Below are 23,391 nucleotides of genomic sequence, written 5' to 3' on the forward strand. Positions count from 1 at the left end.
TATCTTGTGCTACTGATGAGAGGAGATGATGATGGTTTCTCTTCCGTTCAGATGGACTTTTTCATGGAAGGTAGAAACTCTTTGTACTTTACCCTGAGCAGATTGTGTGCCACATAGACCGACGGGAAGGTGGGAAAAGACAAAAGCAATCATTGGAGAAATCCGGATGTCAAGTTTCATTTTTTTTAAAGGGTGCTTACGACGCTGCCCGCGCATTAGGTCCCATGGCACAGCAGAGCTTGGTGCACGTTTCATAAGAAGAGAGCAGCCAAGAGCAGGCAGCTGTTGCCTGTATTTGTTCAGGTTGTTTCACTGTATTGATTTGGAGCGCCCTCTGGTGCATCCCTTGAAGATTGCACACAACCTGCGGACGAAAGATTAAGAGTCTGAGGCTGAGCAGTGATTGAGGGATATTCTTCTTGAGCTGTGGCCCTAATCCTACCCAGCAGCTCCTGGATCCCGTTTGAAGTTTTGGAAATGGCATCGGAGGGGAGGGGATGAGACCATTTTTCTTGGGCTTGGGCCCTAATCCATTTTAAGGCTCTTCTTTCACTGCTAAAGGTAAAGGTATCCCCTGTGCAAGCACCGGGTCATGTCTGACCCTTGGGTGACGCCCTCCAGCGTTTTCATGGCAGACTCAATACGGGGTGGGTTGCCAGTGCCTTCCCCAGTCATTACCGTTTACACTCCAGCAGCAAGCTGGGTACTCGTTTTACCGACCTCGGAAGGATGGAAGGCTGAGTCAACCTTGAGCCGGCTGCTGGGATCGAACTCCCAGCCTCATGGGCAAAGCTTTCAGACGGCTGCCTTACCACTCTGCGCCACAAGAGGCTCATACTTCACAGCTAGAGAACCATTAAGAAAGGTACAATAAAACCAGAGTCCAGGAGCACCTTTAAGAGCTCCTTCGCAATCCTTGCTCAACTTTTGCTGCATGCATGTTCAGAGTTCTCCACCAGAGGGCACAGCGTGGATAGCCTGGAGTTTAATGTTTTGCATTTCAGGAGCTCAGCAGGGTCTGTACTTTCATGGGGGACATACCAAGAAGAAATCTTCTGCCAAGAAGGCAACGGCTAACCACCTCTGCTTCTTCCTAGTTTGGAAAGCCCCTTAGTGGGGTGGCTGTAAGTCAGTAGCGACTTGATGGCATTTACACACCTAACCGTGCATGCTTGTGACATGAGAGCATGAAGGCTTGAAAAGCAAGCACTTTGTACCTCAGGTGCTTTGAGATGGGGACGGTTATGAATGCCCCTGGATAATAGCCTACAAAATGTGCTTTTCTTCTTTCAAATGGCCCAACAATACCAAACACAGCACCCAGAGGAGAGAATGTTGTTGTTTCTGAGGGCAAGCTATTTGTATTTTATATCATTGCTTGCTTTTAAAAAGTTTTCTGGAGTCAGTTGTTACCTGGGGCTTAACAGTATGCCTTAGGTAGCCAACTTTCAGTTGAGGCCTGGAGTTCTCCCAGAACTACAATAGATTTCCAGACCAAAGAGTTAGAATTATAGAATCATAGAGTTGGAAGGGCCCTCCAGGGTCATCTAGTCCAACCCTCTGCGTGATGCAGGAATTTGCAACTACCTGCCCACTCACAGTGACCCCAACTTCATGCCCAGGTGATCTCCCCCCCCCACACACACACACAAACACCAAAAATCTCCAGAATCCAGCCTGACCTGGAGGAAATTCACCTACCATCCCACAGTGGCACTCAGCAATTCCCTGGGTATGCAAGGAAGAGCCACAAAAGAAAAACACTGGCACATCCCTTCCTGCCCACCCACTCATCTTCTGCTTAAATTCATAAAATCAGCATTTCTGTCAGATCACTATCTAGCTTCTGCTTAAAAACTTCCAGAGGAGGAGAACCCACCACCTCCCAAGGAAGCCTGTTCCACTGAGGAACCGCTCTAACTGTCAGGAATATCTTCCAGATGTCCAGCAAAAATTGTTTTGAATTAATTTAAACCCATTGGTTCTGGTCCGACCCTCTGGGGCAGGGGTAGTCAAAGTGCGGCCCTCCAGATGTCCATGGACTACAATTCCCAGGAGCCCATGCCAGCATTCGCTGGCAGGGGCTCCTGGGAATTGTAGTCCATGGACATCTGGAGGGCCGCACTTTGACTACCCCTGCTCTGGGGTAACAGAAAACAACTCTGCTCCATCTTCTGTATGACAGCCCTTCAAGTATTTGAAGATGCTTATTATATCACCTCTTAAATCATCTTCTCTCCAGGCTAAACAGGCCAAGCTCCCTCAACCTCTCCTCATACAACTTTGGTTTCCAAACCCCTCACCATCTTCATAGCCCTCCTCTGGACACGCTCCAGTTTCTCTACACCTTTCTTTGGTTGCGGTGCCCAAAACTGAACACAGGACTCCAAATGAGGTCTTGCCAGAGCAGAGCAAAGCAGTAACATCACCTCACATGATCTGGACACTATACTTCTGTTAATACAGCCCCAAATCCAGTTTGCCTTTTTAGCTACCGAGTCACACTGCTGACTCATGTTCAGTGTCTGGTCTACTAAGACCCCCAGATCCTTTTCACACGTACTACTGCCGAGACAAGTCTCACCCTGTTCTCCTTCCCTGGACAAAACAGCTGCTTTGGATGGTGAACTTTATGGCATTGCAACCTTCCAAATTTTGCCCCAGGCTCTGCCCCCAATTTTCCAAGATTTTCCCCACCTGTGGTTGGCAGATCTAAGAGCAGCTATTACATGGCACCCTCCCTAAACTGGAAAAGAAGTGGAAACAGGCACATTTATTTTCTCTGACCTGGATAGTCCAGGCAAGCCCATCTCGTCAGACCTCAGAAGCTAAGCCTGAACAACCCTGGCTAGTATTGGGGTGGGAGACCTCCAAGGAACAACGGCAGCCATGGCATGGAGGCAGGCCATAGCAAATGACCCCCAAACTTCTCTTGCTTAGCTGCCAGACAGTCCTCCTGGCTGCACCCCACATATGCCATAGGAAAGATAATAAGTAAATCCCTGAAGAAAAATGCACAAGAGATTAGAAATGTGTGAAACAATTGGCGTGTGGGCAGGGGAGAGCACAGTTCTTGAGCCACCGTCCAGCTAAGCAGCTTGAGTGCAAGAAGAGGAGCAAATGCATGCGTTCCTTGGTGCAAGCAGTCTTCGGTGTGAGATTAGGATCCCCGTGAAGCCGATTAAGGTGGGTGGCGTGTCGTCAAGCCAATCCGGCTTAAAGTGCTATGGAGAACAGCTCCTCTGTTCTGGGGCCAAAGGCCTTATTATCTGATTAGTTGTGCAGGCCTTACCAGCTTCAGAATGTGACCCAGTTAAACAGCCGAGCATTCTGGGCTTGATGCTTTAGGGTTTTAGTTTTCTTGCTTTGCTTTTCTTCCCCTTCCCAAGTAACCTGTGCTGAAAGTTCAACCGTTTATAAGTGACAGGGGTCGTGGTGGTGGAAAAGGCCGTCAAATCGCAGCTGATTTATGGCGACCCTGCAAGAATTTCAAGGCGGGAGATGTTGAGAGGTGGGTTGTCTGTCTTTGCATCATGAGGATGGGGTTTGATTGGTGGCCAAGTGCTCACCAGGACGGCCCCTGCTTCGTGTCTGAGATCTCATGGGATTGGGCCAGCCTGGGCCATTGAGGGGAGGGTAAGTGACAGACAGCACACGCTTTCGGGAGTCACTGCGATCTGTCTGCGGCTGCAGAAAGGGGCCAGAGTCCAGGAGCCCCTGAAAGACTAACAAGATCTGTGGCCAGAGAGGAGCTTTGGGGAGTCACGGCTCTCTTATCTTCTTCAATAGCTGAGAATATGTCATTCGTCTGGAAGGATACTGGTGCCTTTCTGAGGAAGTGATCGGGGAATCACAAAAAGTTCCCAGCCGCTTGCACATGTCTTTAAGGGGCTGCTGGACCCTGGTTGTATTTTACTGCTGCAGACAGCCTAACAGGTCTCCCCGTATTGATTTCTCCCCATGGAAGGCACCACGTCAAGCAGCACAGAAGGGGCATATAATTGTACTTTTTAACATTTGTTGAAATTGTGTTTGTTTTTCCCTGTTTGTGTGTGAGTGTCCTGCATAGTGCAGGGGGTTGGACTAGATGACCCTGGAGGTCCCTTCCAACTCTACGATTCTGTGATTCCAAATAAATGCAACAAACCATCCATGAACTATCAAAACCCCTAAAACAACCTCTCCGCCGCCTGACGCCTTCCAGCCGCCCACAAACCCCGCGCTTCGCAGAAGAGTCACCTGGGCGCTGCCTCTCGTGTCATGGCGGCCGGGCGAGCCATACGGGCCAACGGGAGGGGGCGGGCACGCTAGCCAGGACCACGTGGCCCCTGCCGCCCAATGAGGCGGCTCTAGCGCCCGGGCGGCTCGTCTCCCTCCGCCTCCGCCGCGGGCGTTGTTACGGTTGGTGGCGGTTGGCCGCGCGCAGCCGTCCCTCTCGAGGGAGCCGCCGCCTCCGCCACCGCCGCCTCTTCAGGTGAGACGAAGGCGGAGGATGGTCCTGCGGCTCCGCCCGTCTTCGTGTTGCCGCAACGCGGGTGAGTCGGAAAGAGCAGCGGGGGCGAACGAGCGAGTGAGCGGCGGGGCCCCTCCTTAGCCCTTCCTCCAGACCTCCCCGGGAGCGTTGGCACCCTGCCTCGGAGGCGGAGGGATCTGGCCCGAGCGGTGGGAGGAAGGGGGGGAGGTGATCGCGCGGCAGCCGCAGCGCCCCCTCCCGCGCCGCCGCCTCCTCCGCCGCCTCCTCCCCGGCCCGCTCCTCGGATGCCGCCGCCGGGACGGGGACTGGGTTCGGGAAGACGGCTGCAGGGTCGCGCGATGGTTTACCCATGGTCGCCGTCTTTATCGCTCCGCCTCGTCCCCCTCCTGGCTGTGCCCCTCGCGCGGATCTCTGGGCTCTAATGAGCAAGTAACCCCCCCGCCCGCCCCCCAGGTAAGGCTTGAGCCGATGTGGTTGGGCATCCACGCAGGCTAAATCTCGCTCCCACCCAGAATCGAGCTGGGTTCGTTTTTTTGGAGATGCCACCGGAATCGAACTGCGATCGGGCGTCTGTTTGGGAACTCTTGTAATGTGGGTGTTAATTTTATTTATTTATTAGATTTCCATATGGCTGTTCGCAGGGTTTGATCTGGTCCCAGCTGTAACTGCCCAGGTGATCGTGGGAGAGGAAGGGGAGGTGATTGCCAGCGGCTTGGAAACCCCTTCTGGCAATCAGAAGCGGGATATTTTAAAAAAACAGATTTTCTTCTTCTAACTAGCCCTTTGCAGCAACTTTCCACCCCTCCCTATGTGTAATGGTTGAGGATGTCTTGCTTAACTGTATCTGAAGAAGTGGGCATGTGCACGGAAACTTACAACTTGAATAAAATTTTGTCCGACTTAAAGATGCCACTGGACTCAAACTTTATTCTGCTGCTTCATACCAACACAACTGCCCACCCAAATCTAGCCTCTGGAATTAGATCAAGATGAGTAGCCATGTCAGTCTGCCTGTAGCAGTAGAAAAAAGCAACAGTCCAGGAGCACCTTAAAAGAATTTGTGGTAGGGGAGGAGCTTTCGTGAGACACTGCTCACTTCTTCAGGTAGAAAAGAGCCAGAGTCCGGGAGCACCTCAAAGACTACCAAAACTGGTAGCAGAAAAGGAGCTTTTGGGAGTCAGTCAAGACGCGAGCAGTGACTCACAAAAGGTCCTACCTGGCCATAATTTTAGCTTGTCTTTAAAGTGCTACTGGACACTGGCTGTTTTCCTCTAGAATGGTTGTTCTAGAGGCAGATCAAGAAGATCTAGTGGCTCACGCCTAATGGAGCTTTAGTGGAAGCTGGAGTGGAAATTGAAGGAAGGAGCATTTCCGGGTTGAGCTATGCAGATAACACAGTGCTGCCATTAGAGAATAACGAAGATCTGAAAAGGCTGCTCATGAATGTTGGAACAGAAAGTGCCAAAGCAGGATTGTGGTTGAACAAGCATGATGACAAAAGTAGTGGCTACTGAGGAATGACCTAAGTTTAAGACTGATGAAGAAATTGAATATTTTGTTTCCTATTCCTGGGCTCATCAACCGAAAGGGAGACCAAGAAATCAGAAGGAGGCTGAGACTGGGAGCTAGAAAGATAGAAAGGCTAGATCCAATCAAGCCTGATCTTTCCCTGGAAGCTAAAATGACTGAACAGAGTCTATCATACTTCAGAGACATTGAGAAAAGACAATGATGCTAGGAAAAGTTGAAGGCAGCAGGAAAGAAGGAAACCCAACATGTGTATTAGTCTAGGAAGCCATAGTCCTCAGTCCGCAAGCCCTCAGTCAGGCTGTTAATAATAGGACATTGTGGAGGCTATTAATTGATAGGGTCAACTTAATTTAGAAGTGAGTGGTTTGACAGCACTTAAAAACACACCTACCGTTGAGTATAGTACAATTGAGAGAGCTTAGTTCATGCACATATATTGTCATTTTGCATCATGATATTTTGTTGTGTATCTGCCAGGTGTATGGTTGAGGTTGGGTAGGGCCAGGAACATCTTGGGACTCCCCATGCAAAATTGTAGCACCCCCATGGCAGACTGGACCATCTAAGCTATAGCGGTACTTGGCTTGCTGCTGATTATTAACGGGTTTTATTTTGTTTTTATATAGTGTTTTAATTGGACTGCGTTATATTTTATTGTATTTGTACTGATATTGATTGCATTGATGTTGAAATTTGCCACAAGCCAGAAACCCCAGGAGTGGTGGCATATAAGCCAAAACAAACAAGGCACAACGATGATTACATGAAGTTCTTGTAATTGCTTGTTCATATGTAAACTTTTATATCTGTCACTGGAGGTGGATGAATTTGTTTGTAAATAACTTTCTGTACTGGCTCCTGCATTCAAGACAAAACTTTTTGAAGCAGTAATGAAATGATAAAAAACAGGATAGAAGTTAGGCTAGGCCTAGAGGTTATCTTTTGTTTTTGTGATGGTTCTTCCAGTGGTCTAAAGTGTGGACCTTACCAACCAGGAGACCTGCAAGGCCGCCGGGCCCACCAGCGCCCATGCTAGCGCCCACTGTATTCCTAAATACAATGGGCTTTACATCTAGTCTAGTCTAGTATATATATAATACATAATACCCTAACTATAAATTGCAGGGCCATTGTGCAGACTTGCATAAAACGGAATGATTGCCATGCTTACAGTGCCATGTGACTTAGACTGGTTGGCTCTAATAATTTGTGTGTTTACTTTGGCATGAGGCGTTATGCGACAGAGATGGCTTGCTCTGAACAGAAATGTTGTTATTACTGCAGGAAAAACAATAATGGGTACTGTTAGTCTTTTAGGTGCCACTGATTTACTGATGTATCTGCTTTCATAACTGCAGCCTATTAATTCAGTCTCTGTGTGTATACTGTGGGGGGAGGGGGTTGGGGAGAGAAATGGGTATAGTGGCTTAGAACATTTCAATTCATTTTTATTTTTTGAACTGTGATTCTTGCGTACTGACAAATGAGACTGAAGGGAAGAACTATTATTTTGGGGGTTAGTATAGGCACTTTGAAGAAGAGTAAAGCTGAATATAGGAAAGAAGCCATTCTTTAGCTGATTGCTAACGTGATCCTTCTAAATCCCACAAAGTCTAATCTTTGGGCAGGGATGCATTTAGTAGCATAGTGATTAAGTACTGATCACTAAAACTGCATAAAATAGGGGAAACACAGTCTGAAGTGGGCAAATCAAATATAGGGATCTACTACCAGAACAAAGCACATGTTGTCTATAATACTTTTGAAATTCATCAGAGACTTGAAGCTCTGCCTTCCTTTTTAAATACATGAGATGTTACAGTGTTAATATTAAATTAATAATATACAATCATACAGTGTGTGTGAAAAACTGGACATGTTGTGCATGTGATTACTGAAAGTCTGTTAAATACATAAACGAACTAGCATGTTCTTAAGCCAGTGTGCAAATGATTGAAAAGATCCCAAAGCTCTCTAATTTAAGGATTTTCTGGGTAGAATAATTCCTTTGGGGAGTGGGATGGTGATTGCTCACCATCTGCCTTAAAACCACCATTCATTTCGATTCGTGCAAGGTTTCATTCTGTTTCAAAGAAACTCCTCTGTCATTTCAACATTACCCCGTCCATGAGCTCATGGCTTTGACTCTACTGCTGTGATCGGACCTATAGATTACGGAAGATATTTTTCATTGGCTCCAGCTAATGACAAGGGTTCATCCTGATCACAGTCTTGCTGAAGTGACATGAACCTGTTTGCCCCCCTCCCCTTTCTAATGCTTATAATATCCTTATTAGTACATGCAGCATTCATCTCAATTCTAAGTTGCCCCGGGATGTAGTCTGATGGCAAATGACATAACAGCCTTTCACAAGATAACCTGGGCTGGTTCCATTCATTCATTCATTCATTCATTCATTCATTCATTCATTCATTCATTCATTCATTCATTGCATTTCTATACCGCCCTCCCCAAAGGCTCAGGGTGGTTTACAGGAAACAACAAAATAGTACAGGTAACATCATTCAAGTAACAGTAAGGTGGTAACAGTAACAATAACATTTACATAATAACAATAACAACAATAACATTAAAGGAAGGTGAAACTGCAAGAGTCTTAGCTCAACTAGTACTGAGTGAGAAATTGCATGGGATCCTTGCTGCCCTGAGTTCCATGGAAGAGAAATTCAACCAATAACAGGAAGTTCATTTTTATCAGGAGACGAGAAATGACTTACCTAGTTGCACCCATATTGGAAGTACTGTTTGCAGTTAGTTACTTTACAGAAATTGAGTATCCTTCTCGTCATTGGCTCGAGACAGTGGAATTCAGCTACAATCCTGGTCATGGTTCACGTACTTCAGGTGCAAGACTGAAAATGCTTGGTCTAGGACAAAATATGCAAGGGAGCTCGAGTCAGAAAACATATCTGCCAGGGAATTTGACCATCTGCTCGGGGGATAGATTAAAGTTTTGGAGTTAGACAGTATCTGAAATTACATAAACAATTGTAAGTCAGTAGAGTAATGGAATCTGTTACAAGCTATAGTATATTTTAGTTTTCCATTGTGTTATATTCCCCTTTCCTGAACCTGAAGAAATGACTGCTCCTCTGAAAGACTGCTTGATGTGCTGGCACTTACATAATCATTTCTGGGAACCTCCAGAGTAGCCAATATATTTGGAGGAATGCAACGAGAGAAGAAATTAGCATCTTTTGAACAAAGTGGAAGTTTCTCTCATTTGTTTTAATTCATTATAAAACTGCAAAATATACTGGCATTTTCCATCCTTTACACAAAATGGTCTTAATTGGTGGATGCATGCTGGCCATGTCACAACTTCCTTAAGAAATAAATAATTCAGTGCTGTAATTTGGACACTGAAACTAAAAGGGTTTCGCATATGGTTTTAAGCTGAACTTCCAGTGCTAGCAACTGTAGTAATTGGTGCCTGCTATAACAATCAATTTTTTTAAATTTTAATGCAGATTAGTTTTCCGGCATTTATGTTCCTTAACCATGCTGTTGTAAATTGTGTTGGCAAAAGGTATTCTGCACTTTTCAATGTAGATTGTGGGTGTGATGGAATTCTAATCATCATTAGCAGTTGTGAGATAAGCCTGTCATTGATGTGTTCAGCCTGTCCATTGCTGTAAGCTGTTGATTCTGTCATTCTTTACTCATAATGACTGTGCTTTATTTATCTGCTTCATGATCTTCATGAATGTTTAGAGATAGTTTAGCCATTAAAAAAAACACACAACCAGATGATATTTACTTTAGACAAAATGCACACCAACATCTGTAAATGTAAAGCAGTTAAAATATACAAAATCTTCACAGTTGGCATGAATCTGAGATGGCTGTGGTATTTTGATGGGGAAGGAAACTGCTACTTGCTTCAGAGTTCTTCTAAATCACCAATGGTTGTGTGTTAAAAACACATAGAGAGAGGAAGCTGGAGATAAATTGTGTCTCGTAATATGAAATTGGCTTCCTGGATTTAGTTTGGCTCCTAGAAACTTCCAGCCTCATCTTTTGCGTAAAACCCATTTCTTTTGCATAAACACCTGTTCTTAATAAGCTTCTCATGCCCTGTCTTCCATACACTGAGGCATTATATGGACAAACACAAATGAACAGGGGTGGCATGCAATGGAAGGACATTGACTGAGCCTCCATTCTTGTACTTGCTGGGCAGAGATTCTTGTTTCTAGGGTTTGGTTTTTAGCCCTCCTAGTTTTAATTGAGCACTCTGTTAAAAATTAGTTGGTGACAAAGGCTTTAGGTTGTATATATTTAAACTTTCTAGTTAAACTGTCTTCTAGCAGCTTATAACTTGACTTTGCCAGTAGTCAGTGAACTTGAACTTCACTGACAGACAAAGGTCTTGTGCTGCTTAGTTTGTCTTGCTCTGCTTGTCCCAAGTGCTGACAAGACAACCCTGGTGGTCAGAGGTCTCAAGCAACCTGTTCAGGGGAACCCTGTTTTCTGTCTGGACTCGCAAACAGCTTTTTTGGTGTCAGAAGGTAAAATGACTCTGGCAACTGCTAGCTTCGCATTTTAATGAAGGTTTGAGAGAGGCTTGGAAACTCATCCCGACACTGAGCCAGAGACATTTATTGGAAAAGTCTCAGAAGGCCGATGAAAATGGATTCCTGTGGGATATGGTTATGCTGAGCAAATTCCTCTGTGCTTGCTTTGTAGAGTGCTTTGCAGTGGCACACTGTGCAAAATGCCATAAATGCTTCGTTTAAAGTAATCTCGGTATCCAGCAGTGTTTAGTGATGTGGCATTTTGAAGTTGGCACCGCGCAGAATTGGAACGCCACTTTAGCGTGTGCTTGTAATCTTTTGTATAGGCTGAAGGGTAGAGTTTTATTCTTGGATATAATTACTAATCTGGTATTAATCTGGAACACAGAATTTTCTGAAAGGTTCTCTTTTCAGAACGACTGGCTAGAAAAGTCTTAGTGTTGGAAGCCTTACTCTGTTTCCTTTGTTTTTCTTTTTCAAGGGGATTGAGAATGTGCAAGCAATAATGCTAGGATTACAATGGGAAGCGTCACACTTCGCTATTTCTGCTATGGCTGCCTCTTCACTTCTGTGACTTGGACGCTTCTGCTTTTTATTTATTTCAACCTCAGCGAAGAGACTCAATCTTTCAAGTATGTGCCCTTCAAGGGGTTTGAGCCACAGAAGCCGTTTCCCAAAAAAATCTATCCCCGTTTCGTTCGGGGGTCAGTCCATGTACCTGAACCTCAGCACAGAGACAACAAGATCAGGAATCCATTAGGAAATGCTGCAAAGGAGGCTATCGAGGGTGATACTGAATTTTCTCCTGAAATGGGTAAGTCTGTAGCTGAATGGGAGCAACTCAAGAGGTGGCGTTTGTAAGGGAAATATTATTACCATGCATATTGTATGAGTCTTCCTTTACTGCTTTGTCTTTTGCCCTTGCAGCCTACTTTGTGCATTATGGCATTGCCATATCATAGGCAGATTTTTGCTTGCATTCTAGTTTTTGCTGTTTTAGAGTTCTGCTTTTTATCACAGGTCTTTGTTGCCTAATTGTGTTTTAAATTCCATAATCTGCCTGGAGTTCTTGCAAGAAAGGCAGGCTGCAAATGAAGTAAATTTTAAAAAAAAATGAATATAATAATTGTAAAGGTTTCTCTAGAAATTAGACTTTACACAGCCAACTATAGATTTTAAATATTTAACATGCCAGTTTAGTACAGTCTAATTATCTCCATGATAATACTCTGGATTTATGTATAAGATAAGAAGAAATCTGGCTTGCTCTTACCTCTCTTTGTTTGATAGAGTGAGCACGAAGTGGTCAGCATGTGAGGGTACTAATTCAGAAAGTCTCTCAGCCAATGTAAAAAAGGTTTAATTCTCTTCCCAGAAAAATCTAGGGGATGAAACTATAAAATAAGAACACAAAAGAAAACAAGTTTCTTACTACCTGAAAATTAACACAGTTTTAGACCTCTCCCCTGAGATGGATCACCTTTCCTACAGCAGGACATCTGAACTTAGTGGAAGAGTGGCAGAAGTTATCTTTAGTCAGAAAGTGGGGTGCTCATTCATGTTTCCCACCAAAGGAGCATTTGATCAAGCATCTGTTATAGGGAATCTCTGTATCATTGATAGCTTTGCACCCAACTGTTTTTGACATGGAATGCAAAGGAAATCTGTGTGTGTGTGTGGGGGGGGGAGTCTAGGAAATTAATAGATGGCAGACCAGAAGAAACTCTCCACTGATCCCTGTTGGGTTGACTGTTGTTATTGTGCCAGATGCCCAGGTGTGACACCTGTGGTATGCTTATGTTGATTTAAAATCACTCTTTAGTGGAGCTTGTCTGCCTAAATTATTATCTATTTTAGAGTTTCTATACTGCCCCTCATGACAAAGTAGTCTTGGGGTGATGCACAGCACATACAGGGTATTCAACTTATTAATTTAAAAACAAAAACATAGCAGTGGGTTGAGTTATCATTGATACACTATGAGAACCCACCTTGAGTTCTTTTTTAGAACTGAGGTGGACTGAAAATGGGAGCTCCACTTTAGAAATGGATAAGGAAACCTTATCTCTTGAAACCCAGCAACTTGCTTGGGATTAGTAAGAGCCAAACATTCATTTCTAACTTGCTAGGCTATGTTGCTAATGCAGAGGCCATTAAATTAGACCTGCTGTTTTATTAAAAGATTAGAACTGGATCTGATTTTTCTCTTGTCTAGCTTAGGGATGTGCCAAGTATACTAGGGCTGGTTGTCAAGTGAGAACAAACATCATCTGATCAGGTAATCCTGTTTTGTTTCATTGTGAATTGAAAATTCAGCATAGTAGTGTTACTCTGTACACGTTTCATACTGAAGACCTAAATAATAGATTTTTGGATTCGTACAGCTAAAAAGGGTCTTAAAAAGGTAAAGGTAAAGGTATCCCCTGTGCAAGCACTGGGTCATGTCTGACCCTTGGGGTGACGCCCTCTAACGTTTTCATGGCAGACTCAATATGGGGTGGTTTGCCAGTGCCTTCCCCAGTCATTACCATAAAAAGGGTCTTATAGACTATCTAGTCCAAACTCTTGCCTAATGTAGAAGATCCAGAGCAAGAGAATGCCCAACAACTGACTGTCCAACCTTTACTGAAATACCTTCAGTGAGGGACACCCCAAACTCCCAAAGTAATTGGTTCCATTATGAAACTACTCTCACTATTTGGAAGCTGTTCAACTGTAATCTACTCTCCTGGAATTTAAGCCTATTAGTTCTACTCTTGTTCTTTCAAGCAGCAAAGGTTTACTTTCTTCAAGTATTTGAAGAGTGTAACCATCTCCCCTGATGCCCCAGTTTTCTATTCTTGGCTAAACATACTCAGTTCCTTCAAAGTCTCTCCCACAGGATTTGAAATTTGTTAAAACACACACATACAGGCACACACACACATTCTGACCTAGATAGGCCAGGCTAGCCCAATCTCAGAAGCAGGGTTGGCCCTGGTTAATATTTACATGGGAGACCAGAGTTGCTATGCAGAGGCATTGACAAAAAGACCTCTGAACATCTCTTGCCTTGAAAACCTGATGGGGTCGCCATAAGTCGGCTGGGCCTTGGTGGCATATGGAAACGGTACAAATTGATTTTTATTTTTGAGTTACTATTCCTTCTGGGACTTTTATGGTAGATGAAGAAGCCCATTGTATGTCACTATTGGGAAGCTTAAGCAGTCTGACCTGAGAACCACCTACAGTTCCAGATGTGTGTGTCTTTTGCTTATGGGTACTTTTTAGCATCCTGAAATTGTTTTGCTTTCATTGAGGCTTTTGTCCTTCGTGGTTGCAAGATTTTTGGGGAAACAAGACAGGAGAGATAATAAAGATCTGGAAACAGGCAGCTATAAGGGTCAGACCTCATCTGAGGCTGAACTTCAACTTGGAATGACATGTATAGTAATTTGTTCCGTTTAAGGTGATATATGGATATGGATCAAGGAGGCAGTGCTGCGGAAGAGAGGGTGTTCATTCCAGCTCCTCCCACCCCCTGATAACTGTAGTGCCTCTCTTCCCAGTCAGCAGTGGGGACCCTGAGCTGGATTACTGGTTTTTTTTCTTCATTTATAGTTCACCTTTCTCAGACTCAAGACTGTTAAGTCCTTACGAAGTTAATAACAAACAGTATTTTTTCCTCTTATTCTGTCTTCAAGAAGCCTGAAGGGAAACTGGGGGGGGGGGGAGATAATTAATCCCTCCCTTCTCCAATTTTCTGATCCAGCTCCATAATGGAGGACCCTGCCTCAGCTGCCTTTAGGGCCATGTAACACTTACAGAGTTCCAACCAGCATCACGTGAAGTTTGGTCTTAATGATCCCAAATTCATTGCTTCTAAGCTTTAGTAATCTTTCTAAATCCTAGGGGCTAAGAATGGTCTCCCCCCTCCATTTGCCTTCATGTTAATGGATAATATTCAACTGCCAGTTGCAGTGCCATGGTAAAACACGCTAGCTGCAGCCTTCTGGTATCTGGCAAGAGTTCCAGCTGGCTTCTATTTATGACCAACCGGCTGTGGTCTTTTTGATGCATAATGAATAAAGGCAAATCGTACAGTTGACCTGTGTGATTTAGGTCGGATATATCTGGAGGAGGGGAGAGAATTCTGGAAGCAGTGCATTTGAAAGAAGTGGTGCTTGACGCCCTCATCTGTACTATACAGTCTGTTCCTCTCACTTGCTGAATCCTTGCAGGACCCTGGAATTCTGTCCGGAGAGGAAAGCTCCTTTCAGGAAACGTCCTGTCCAGTTCGGCTATTTTGCTTCCCCAAAAAGGACAAAGGTCTTTCACAACACTTCAGCCTTTGAGTGTCAGCCACCATTAATCTTCTCCCATTTGGATGTGTGTCATTGTGCATAGGCTTGGAAAGGAGAAAGATTTTGCAACCTAAAAGCTAAAGTGTTTCAAACTGAGGAATGGAGCCTATTTCTAGGGCTGCGCACATGATCCCACAAAGAAGATCAGTTACAGACAAGTAGTCACTTTACCCCCATTCCTTTTCAGTAGAGTACTATTTCAAGTATTTCTCCTGTAGCAGCAGTGCTTCCGTAATTGCATGCATTTCTACTCGAGCAGTCTTGTGTAACTGGTAGCTGCTCCATGTTGATCTTTTCCTAGTCATGTAAAGAAGTACTATGGAAGCCATATTGAGGAAGTTTAACTTTCAGTTTTAGAAATCAGACTTTGGCAATTGGTGCGTCATGAACTAATCTTACTACTTTTTTCTGTTAACAGGAATGATTTTTAATGAACAAGACCAGGAAGTGAGGGACTTGGGCTATCAAAAACATGCCTTCAATATGCTCATCAGTAACCGGCTGGGATATCACAGAGACGTGCCAGACACAAGAAATCCAAGGTATGTTTCTGCATTTTGTCCATCAAAGGAATGATTGGTTCAAAAGACTTATGATTAGGGGTATACAGGGAAAAAAGCCTTAAAAATCTACCCAGTATTTTTTGAGTTTGGTTATATCGAACTCGAAAAATATGTTTTTCTCTTTTCAGCAACCTACCTGCCTGGCCCAGTTTTTAGGTTCTAGTGGCTGCTGGACATCTAGATTTTTGTATTTTGAAATGTTCTGTTTATCATAAGCAGGAAAGGAGCAGCTTCTGCTTTAAAACTTCCTGTAGCTTTGGTATTTATCATATATAGCAGTTAAATACAGGAAGCATATAATAATATAAAATACATAACCAAGTTGATTCATTGGGTATGCAGATCAGTTGAGCAATCTCCCTAAATACAAATACCTAAATTTTCATTCCACTCAATTGCAGCTGGGGAGAGTGCTGGTAAATGAGTTATTATAACCTGTGCTTTTTTGCAGGTGCATGGCAAAGAGTTACCCTCCCGATTTGCCCCACGCGAGCGTTGTCATCTGTTTCTACAATGAGGCATTTTCTGCTTTGCTCCGGACCGTTCACAGTGTCCTAGACCGCACTCCTTCACACCTTCTCCATGAAATTATCTTGGTGGATGACAACAGTGAATTAGGTGAGAATCTCTTACAGTTTTACATTCGTTTTTTGTCGTGAGATCCAGCGGTTAGGTTTGGGCTGGTTCATGTTTATATGGAATATTTAAATGGCAGAGAGTTTGTTCAGAATGAACCCTTAAAACATTTCCTGTGGTTTAAACATTTTCACAGGCTGCAAATTGAAATAGGCTAATTAAATAGCAGTTCACAGGAAACAAAAATTAGCAGCTGAACACTGTGTATCAACATTTACATTTAATATGCAGGTCTTAAAATACAAGTGGGGATTCACCAGAAATCTGTGGAGAGGGGATATACCTCCCACCGTTCTTTCCTCCCCTCTCCCCCAACTTCTATGCCTATCACTTCCTCTTATCATGTAATTTTAGATTGGAATCTTCTTTTGAAAGTCTTCTGTTGTAGAACAATGCAACAGAAGTGTCCTGAGAGATATCTTTCTGAGTCTTCCTATCTTCCGAGGTTCTCTGGATGATTCTAAAAATAATGCTTGGTTCAGTGTCTTTTGTGGCTAAGGCAAAGCATGATACCTGCCAAAGTCCCATATCCCCAGGTTGCCAACTCAGGGAAAGTCATGCTTTGTTGATTCATGGCTGGATTTCTATGTGTGTGTATATGCAGTTGCATTTTAAGAGAATTGTTGGAAACAAAACCAGTTGGGCAGCAGTAAATTTTGACTGTCTAGCCTCTGATGACACAATTTACAGGGAAGTGGGGGCTAGGTGCCCTTGAGGCCCCACTTGGCCATCCAAATTCTAGAAATATGTTAATGGACTTTTTGGATAGTGTGGTTTTCTGTTTTACTTGAGCAGCTAGAAAACATTTGACAGGATATAGCACAAAACAGGCAAGAACAAGTGTACCTAGAGTGCTGCTAGTCAAAATATCATTCTTTAAATGGCAATTCTGATTCACACAGCCATCCAGCATGTTTCTGTGATGCAGGCTGACTGGAATGGATGTTGTTACACCAGTTGGCTGTGAACTCTCAGTTAATACCTTACTGCCTCTTTAAAGAGGAGTCATTAGAAATTGCATCAGAAACTTGTTATTCTGACCTCTTTTTCTTTTCTAGATGATCTGAAAGGAGACTTGGATGCTTATATATCCAAGAACCTTCCCAGCAACATAAAATTAGTCAGAAATAGGAAACGAGAAGGATTAATTCGAGGGCGAATGATCGGTGCTTCCCATGCTACAGGTGATTGATTCTGCTTGTCTCTTCAAAATTAACTAGTCTCTTTATTTCTTTGGTGCTTCCAAAACAGAATAATTTTAATGTAGTAACTTCAGTAGCACAGCTGATGGGTAACATTTTTTGCTTCCATTGTCTCAGTGTCTTTGCCTCTTCCCTGATAGTTATGTGTTTGATGAATGGGACTTCTCCAGTGACAGCTGAGTGCAGACTTTTATTAGTCACACCACCCTGAAGGGGGTCAGCGGGTACTGCTTGTGGCCCTGGATTGCTAGAGAATTGTAGAATCACTTCCCGTTTTACAAGACACAAAATAGGCCTTTAAGAAGGTCAATTCCAGACATTTCCTACTTCTTAGTTCATTTGGAGAGAGCCTTGGAAAAGCAGATGGGAGTTGAAACCCAGGCCTCCCCAGTAAGACATTAACTTTTAAGGACGGGAAACACTGGAGCCAATGAAAGGCACTACGTTGTCATAGTTCTCAGAACACTGACTGTTTTATCCATCTAACGCAGCTGTTCCACGTCTGGCCCACATGGGTAGCTGTCTGCAATGCCATGTGGTTTGTATGAGCATCTCCCCTTTTGAATCAGGCCAATTTAACAGCTGCAATAGGATGTCTACTTGCTCATTTTTAAAGAACTTCCACGGAGTATGCAGCCTGCAGTACTAGAAACAGAAAGACGTGTTTGGTTTTTCTGTTGCTGTTGGGCAGGGGGACAGGGGCTGTGTCCCTGCAACTTTGCTCCCCCCCCCATCCATCCATCCATCCATCCATCCCTTGCAATCTAAGGACACAAATATAAATGTTTAAGAGAAACAAATGTAAACTTTTAAAAAGAACTTCGTTAAAACACACACCTCTGGATTGCTGTGCGATATGCCGGGTTGTACCAGGCAAACTAATATAAAGCGCTCTCGTTTAATCCTTTGACTATTTGGAAACTGAAATTGTGAGAGGGAAGGGACTGAAAGGAACACCCCTAGCATTGTAAATAGCAGAGAAGAGCCAAACATCTTTTCTGATTATTTGTAAACAGAAGCTGAGATTCTCTTACTTCTAGAAGAACCAAAGTATTCCATTCAGGAATACCTTGCTGTATAGGTGCCTCTCTCTCTCTCTCTCTCATCACTGAGTGTGTTCCAAAGAATATTTTTGGACTGTAGCACTGAACCCAAACAGCGCTCTTGTCATTTCAATGCATTGCAAAGCTGATGGGTTCCATCAAAGCCGAGGAATTCAATGAGATAACATTACCGCAATGTAGGTGATTAACACACATTAATTAGGAAGAGCTTATACTGTCATTACCAGTTACAATACAAGCTTTCATGACTTAACATCATGTTATCACTGATGCATGCTAATGCTTAATACAGGCTGATTACACAGATTATCAAGTAATATGCTAACCCAATTAATTACAATAGCCGCAGCAAACCTCTCTGGTGAATCAAGGGGAGGAAGTATTTGCAAATTGCGTTAGCACAATGCATGTTTTTGCTGGCCATTATGACAACCGTCTGAATGGACCAACCTACATTTCATGATGAAACATGGCTGGATAAGTCTTGTCTTGGGACACAGAATGAGTGTAGTTTCAGTGAATTTTGTAAACCCCGCTTTTCACAGGAAATGTCCATCATGGCCAGATTAAAATGTTTACAGGAAGGGTTTTTTTTTTCTTTTAACATCCCACTCTTAACGTGTCTCAAACTCAGAAGCAGACAGGTTTCTTCCCATCTCTCCCTGTTCCTGCCGCCACAGATGTAAGTGAGATGTCCCTGGAAAAGTCCCATGTTTAGATTTGATTTGGACAGTCGACAATCCCACGTTGGAGTTCATTAGGGAGGGGATAAGCAGTTTCCGTATCTTCAAGAATGACTCTTATCGCTTACCCTGCCTTGTGGAACTGCAGGACTCTGACTGTGCTGTAGTTGCTGCTGTATCCGCATCCTCTGAGCCCGATGTGCTCCTGCCTTCTCAGGGAAGGTGCTCGTGTTCCTGGACAGCCACTGTGAAGTGAACGAGCTGTGGCTGCAGCCTTTGCTGACGCCCATCCGGGAATCCCGCAGCACTGTGGTTTGCCCCGTCATCGACATCATCAGCGCAGACACGCTCACCTACAGCTCTTCCCCCGTGGTCCGAGGAGGGTTCAACTGGGGTCTGCACTTCAAATGGGATCTCGTTCCTTTGTCCGAGCTAGAAGGCCCCGAAGGAGCCACATCGCCAATCAAGTAAGACTTTTCCTCAGTGGGCAAAGGTTTTCTCAGACTCACGTATGCAGAGGTGGTTTGCCATTGCTTGCCTCTTAAAAACCTTGCACTTTCTAGGTGGCCTCCCTTCCAAATAGTGACCAGGGACAACCCTGCTTAGCTTTTGTGACCTCATGAGATCGAGCTAGCCTGGGCGATCCAAATAGATGAGTTAGATAGCACCTTACCTATCAATACAATTTTCCGGGAATAAGTTTTCAAGAGCCAAAGCTCCCTTCATCTATAAGATGATTCAGAAGGTCTCCTGATACAACGCTGAGGTGTTTGGAAGAGGAAAAAGAAAATTCACAACCAAAAGTGAAGAAAGCAGCTGTCTCCAGCCCTTCGTTCCGTTTCATTTTGTTCAACTTGGATATGTGTTCCCCTTTCCGGCTGTTGCCTGAGTCCATGCTCTGAACACTCCGACATTAAAGTGATCTTCTTACATCCTTTTGCTCTCTCCCCCTGCCTTTTCTCCTGGTTGATGTGACACAATTTTAAAAGGATTTTTTTTTTTGCAGGTCCCCTACAATGGCAGGAGGCTTGTTTGCTATGAACAGAGAATATTTCAACGAACTTGGACAGTATGATAGTGGCATGGACATCTGGGGGGGTGAAAACCTGGAAATATCATTTCGGGTGTGTATGCTTTTATGCAGGTGATGCTCCCTTTTTCATAGAGCTCTGTTGGAGCAGCAATTTTCCTGCATGCTGTAGTACAAGAGTAGCAAACTGGATTCAAACTCACTTGCTGACCTTGGGGCCAGTTGGTTGCTAATCTACCTCACAGGGTTGTTGTTAGGGTAAAGTAGAAGAGGCAGGATGGGCACGGTATAGATGTTTGTTCACAACAAAAGTTTTGAGAAATAGACATTATTAGAAAAGAATGAATAAATTAAGCAAGCCTTTTTCCTAAATGTATACTTATTTTACTTCCCCTTCTGTTTCTGGGCAGATCTGGATGTGTGGGGGCAAACTTCTCATTATCCCATGCTCCAGAGTGGGGCACATCTTCCGTAAGCGCCGTCCTTATGGCTCACCAGGCGGGCGGGACACCATGGCACACAATTCCCTACGGCTAGCGCATGTGTGGATGGATGACTACAAGGCAAGAAAACCACTAGTATAATAGTAGTGAGTACCCACGGTTGGAGGGGTGGTAGGCGGTCTGTCTGGGTGGATGGCAGCACAGGGGGATACTGGAGTCTGGAGACCAATTTGAAGAATTCTGTAGCAAAAGAAGCAGCAGTTTTTAAATTCTTCATTGGTTCCCATGACAAGGCTTCAAATTGGCGAAAAACCCAGAGTCTTGCAGAGATGTTCTGGAGGAGGAATCTAGTCTTGAGACAGATGGTAGGAACTTAGTGTACAAATCGTGTTGTTGGAAGGAAAAAACAAAACTTTCCGTAGGTGAAACCTAGCAGTACTTAAATCAAGGCACAAACTTACCTTCCATTTTGTTCAGCGGAGCTTACTCCCAGGTAAGTGTTCTTTTGATTCTGGCTATAGTCATGGGTTGGAAAAATGCATGTTACAATTGGTCCTTGGGTGTCTTCAGAGTTAGGTTACAGACTAGGCATGCAGGTTAGCACGCACCGACTACTTTCCTTTAATTTATATTTTCCTCCTCTTTGTGTTGGTAAATGTTCCAGGCAACTCTCCCTTCCTCTCTTGAACACAGGAACAATATTTTGCCCTAAGGCCAGAGCTAAGAAATAGGAACTATGGCAATATTACTGATCGGGTGGAGTTGAGGAGAAAACTGAACTGCAAGTCGTTTAAGTGGTACTTAGACAATATCTACCCAGAGATGCAAATTTCTGGGCCGAACGCCAAACCGCAGCCGCCCGTCTTTGTGAATCGTGGGCAGAAACGACCAAAAGCGCTCCAGCGAGGACGGGTAAGTATGCTATGCAATCTGTGCACCTTCCAGAGCAGTCCTTTTTTTAATGTAGTTCTGAAGCTTGAGAAAACGTGTAAGAATGAAAGGATGAAAATAAATAATCTTATTACCTTGCAGCAGTTACAACAGTGCAGCTTTTAAGAAATGACTTCTTTGAAAACCAGTCATTGCACCCTGTAAGTCTCTGCTCATAGTTGTTGAAAGGGGTCATCATCCCCCGGTCTGCGGCCCGGTACCGGTCCGCAAAGGCCACGGTACCAAGCTGCCGGCAGCCGTGCCTGCCTCCCCCCCACAGCGAGAAGCTCGGGGAAGAGGCAGGCCCGGCACGCCGGCGGCGCATGCACGTTTGCGCCCCCTGGTGGCGAAAACGCGGGTGCAGGGCAACTGCGCGTGCGCATTTGCGTGCAGCTGCCGTGCGGCACCCGGGCCGTCAGCTCTCCCCTCGCCCCGGTGGCGGTCCCTGTCCAAAGAAAGGTTGGGGACCGTTACTCTAGAGTCTGGGCACCTGTGAAGGAGAATGGGTGGAGTAGAGTGGAGCTGAAAGGAGGAATGACTGCTGGACTGAAGAGGTGAATGGAGGAATTAGATGGAGTGCTGGTGACCCTAGAGGAACCAGTGGGGTGGGATAGGATGGCTGCAAAGCCCTGAAGGCTCTGCGTCTAGCATAAGATGCCTGTTGGGACCCAGGTTGAGCTGCTTTGCCTTCACCCCTCTGAACTGACTTGTCTGCTTGCTTGCTGTTTTTCTAAATAATGGGTAAGAATGGAGATGTAGCAAGACCGTAGTGGGCTAGAGAGAATCGGGTAAAGAAGTTTCCTTTGGTTCTGTCATGTACTAAGGATGCCGAGTAGTGCTTAAGGTGGAATATAGGGGAATGGGAGGATACCATGCATGTCGAGGTGGTCTAGTAGTTTAGTTGTTTCAGTAGAAGAGAGAAGGCAGGACAGCGCCCACTGAAATAAATGGCTTTTAGATGTGTGTTTGTGCCACTGGATACGATGAACCTGAGGCTTACCAGGGCAATCCTGTGAGAATTATTGATTTCATTGGGTGTAGACCAGACTAACTCTGCAATGGATTGTTCTGTACATGGCTCGCGCCAGTGTGGGTAGTCTTCACTTTACATCAGACTGCTGCTTTACTAACATTTGTTTATAAAATGTTTTGCTCTCACAGTAAACCAACAAAAAGATGAAAGCAGTCGAAAATTCTACATGTAGTACAGTCACAGAGCACTTGAGGAACCTCAACACTGACCTTGTTGTAGTTGGATTGATTATTGTTTATCATGCCTTCCAAAACATGGGAAAAGTTGGGAAATAAGGCTGGGCTGGTACAAATTCTCACTTACTGTTCTGTTTACACTGTGTTGTATTAACTGCGTTGGGATGATACCTACTTAGGGTTTTCTAAAAGGCCACAATCATGTTTGTTGAAGGTGAGATTAAACATTACTTTTCTCCAAACCAGAGCTGACTTCCGTTGTGCATTTTCTCCATAAATACCCAAATAGCCTTGCTGGTTCTAGGACTAAAAAAATGAAAAGCAAAATCTGAAGATATTCTAACATGAAAACATGCACCTGTTTTAGCCAATACTAGCTGTTCTGTTACAGATTCAATTTTGCATGGTTACTAACCAGTGTTCAAAATATTAAAATCAAGGCAATGGTTCGGCAAGAGCCACTAGAAGGTCAAAGCAGTATTGTTTCTAGTCCAAAATTGCCTGTTATGAAGTGGTCTTCTTCAGTTTGTTGTGGTACAGCAGAAGAGAAGAAAAGTAAGCCCCACAATTGGCTTGCTTTCCTCTCCCGTGAGGTTGGTGGAGCCGAGAGAGTTCTGAGAGAACTGTTCTGTGAGAACAGCTCTAAGAGAACTGTGGCTCACCCAAGGTCACCCAGCTGGCTGCATGTAGGAGAGGAGTGGAGAATCAAACCCGGATCTCCATTTTAGAGGTGATTGCTCTTAAC

At 44.4% G+C, this 23,391-nt stretch overlaps 1 protein-coding gene and 1 long non-coding RNA gene across 7 annotated transcripts in view; one reads left to right on the forward strand and one right to left on the reverse strand.

The window, feature by feature from the left end:
• LOC143820249 (uncharacterized) lies at nucleotides 1-12,324 on the reverse strand. Its single transcript, XR_013225278.1, has 3 exons — nucleotides 11,817-12,324; nucleotides 8,744-8,893; nucleotides 1-364 (listed from the first exon to the last, which is right to left on the reverse strand). It is a non-coding gene; the product is annotated as an uncharacterized LOC143820249 (long non-coding RNA).
• The window catches only part of GALNT11 (polypeptide N-acetylgalactosaminyltransferase 11), a 24,981-nt gene continuing 5,956 nt past the window's right edge, over nucleotides 4,367-23,391 (forward strand). Inside the window, exons 1-10 of one of the 6 annotated variants that reach the window (XM_077302832.1) lie at nucleotides 4,367-4,535; nucleotides 11,025-11,357; nucleotides 15,305-15,428; nucleotides 15,901-16,067; nucleotides 17,144-17,269; nucleotides 19,252-19,501; nucleotides 20,041-20,158; nucleotides 20,475-20,627; nucleotides 21,201-21,419; nucleotides 22,599-22,891. In XM_077302832.1, the coding sequence (XP_077158947.1) occupies nucleotides 11,063-11,357; nucleotides 15,305-15,428; nucleotides 15,901-16,067; nucleotides 17,144-17,269; nucleotides 19,252-19,501; nucleotides 20,041-20,158; nucleotides 20,475-20,627; nucleotides 21,201-21,419; nucleotides 22,599-22,601 (1,455 nt within the window). In that variant the 5' untranslated portion in view covers nucleotides 4,367-4,535; nucleotides 11,025-11,062 and the 3' untranslated portion in view covers nucleotides 22,602-22,891. Of the gene's footprint in view, nucleotides 4,536-4,906; nucleotides 4,928-10,398; nucleotides 10,538-11,024; nucleotides 11,358-12,758; nucleotides 12,822-15,304; nucleotides 15,429-15,900; nucleotides 16,068-17,143; nucleotides 17,270-19,251; nucleotides 19,502-20,040; nucleotides 20,159-20,474; nucleotides 20,654-21,200; nucleotides 21,420-22,598; nucleotides 22,892-23,391 lie in introns of those variants that run through there. The other 5 variants (XM_077302827.1, XM_077302833.1, XM_077302829.1 and 2 more) reach the window with 5 other exon arrangements.

The sequence above is a fragment of the Paroedura picta genome, chromosome 11 (assembly GCF_049243985.1).
Source record: "Paroedura picta isolate Pp20150507F chromosome 11, Ppicta_v3.0, whole genome shotgun sequence".
In the NCBI taxonomy this organism is placed as follows: Eukaryota; Metazoa; Chordata; class Lepidosauria; order Squamata; family Gekkonidae; genus Paroedura; species Paroedura picta.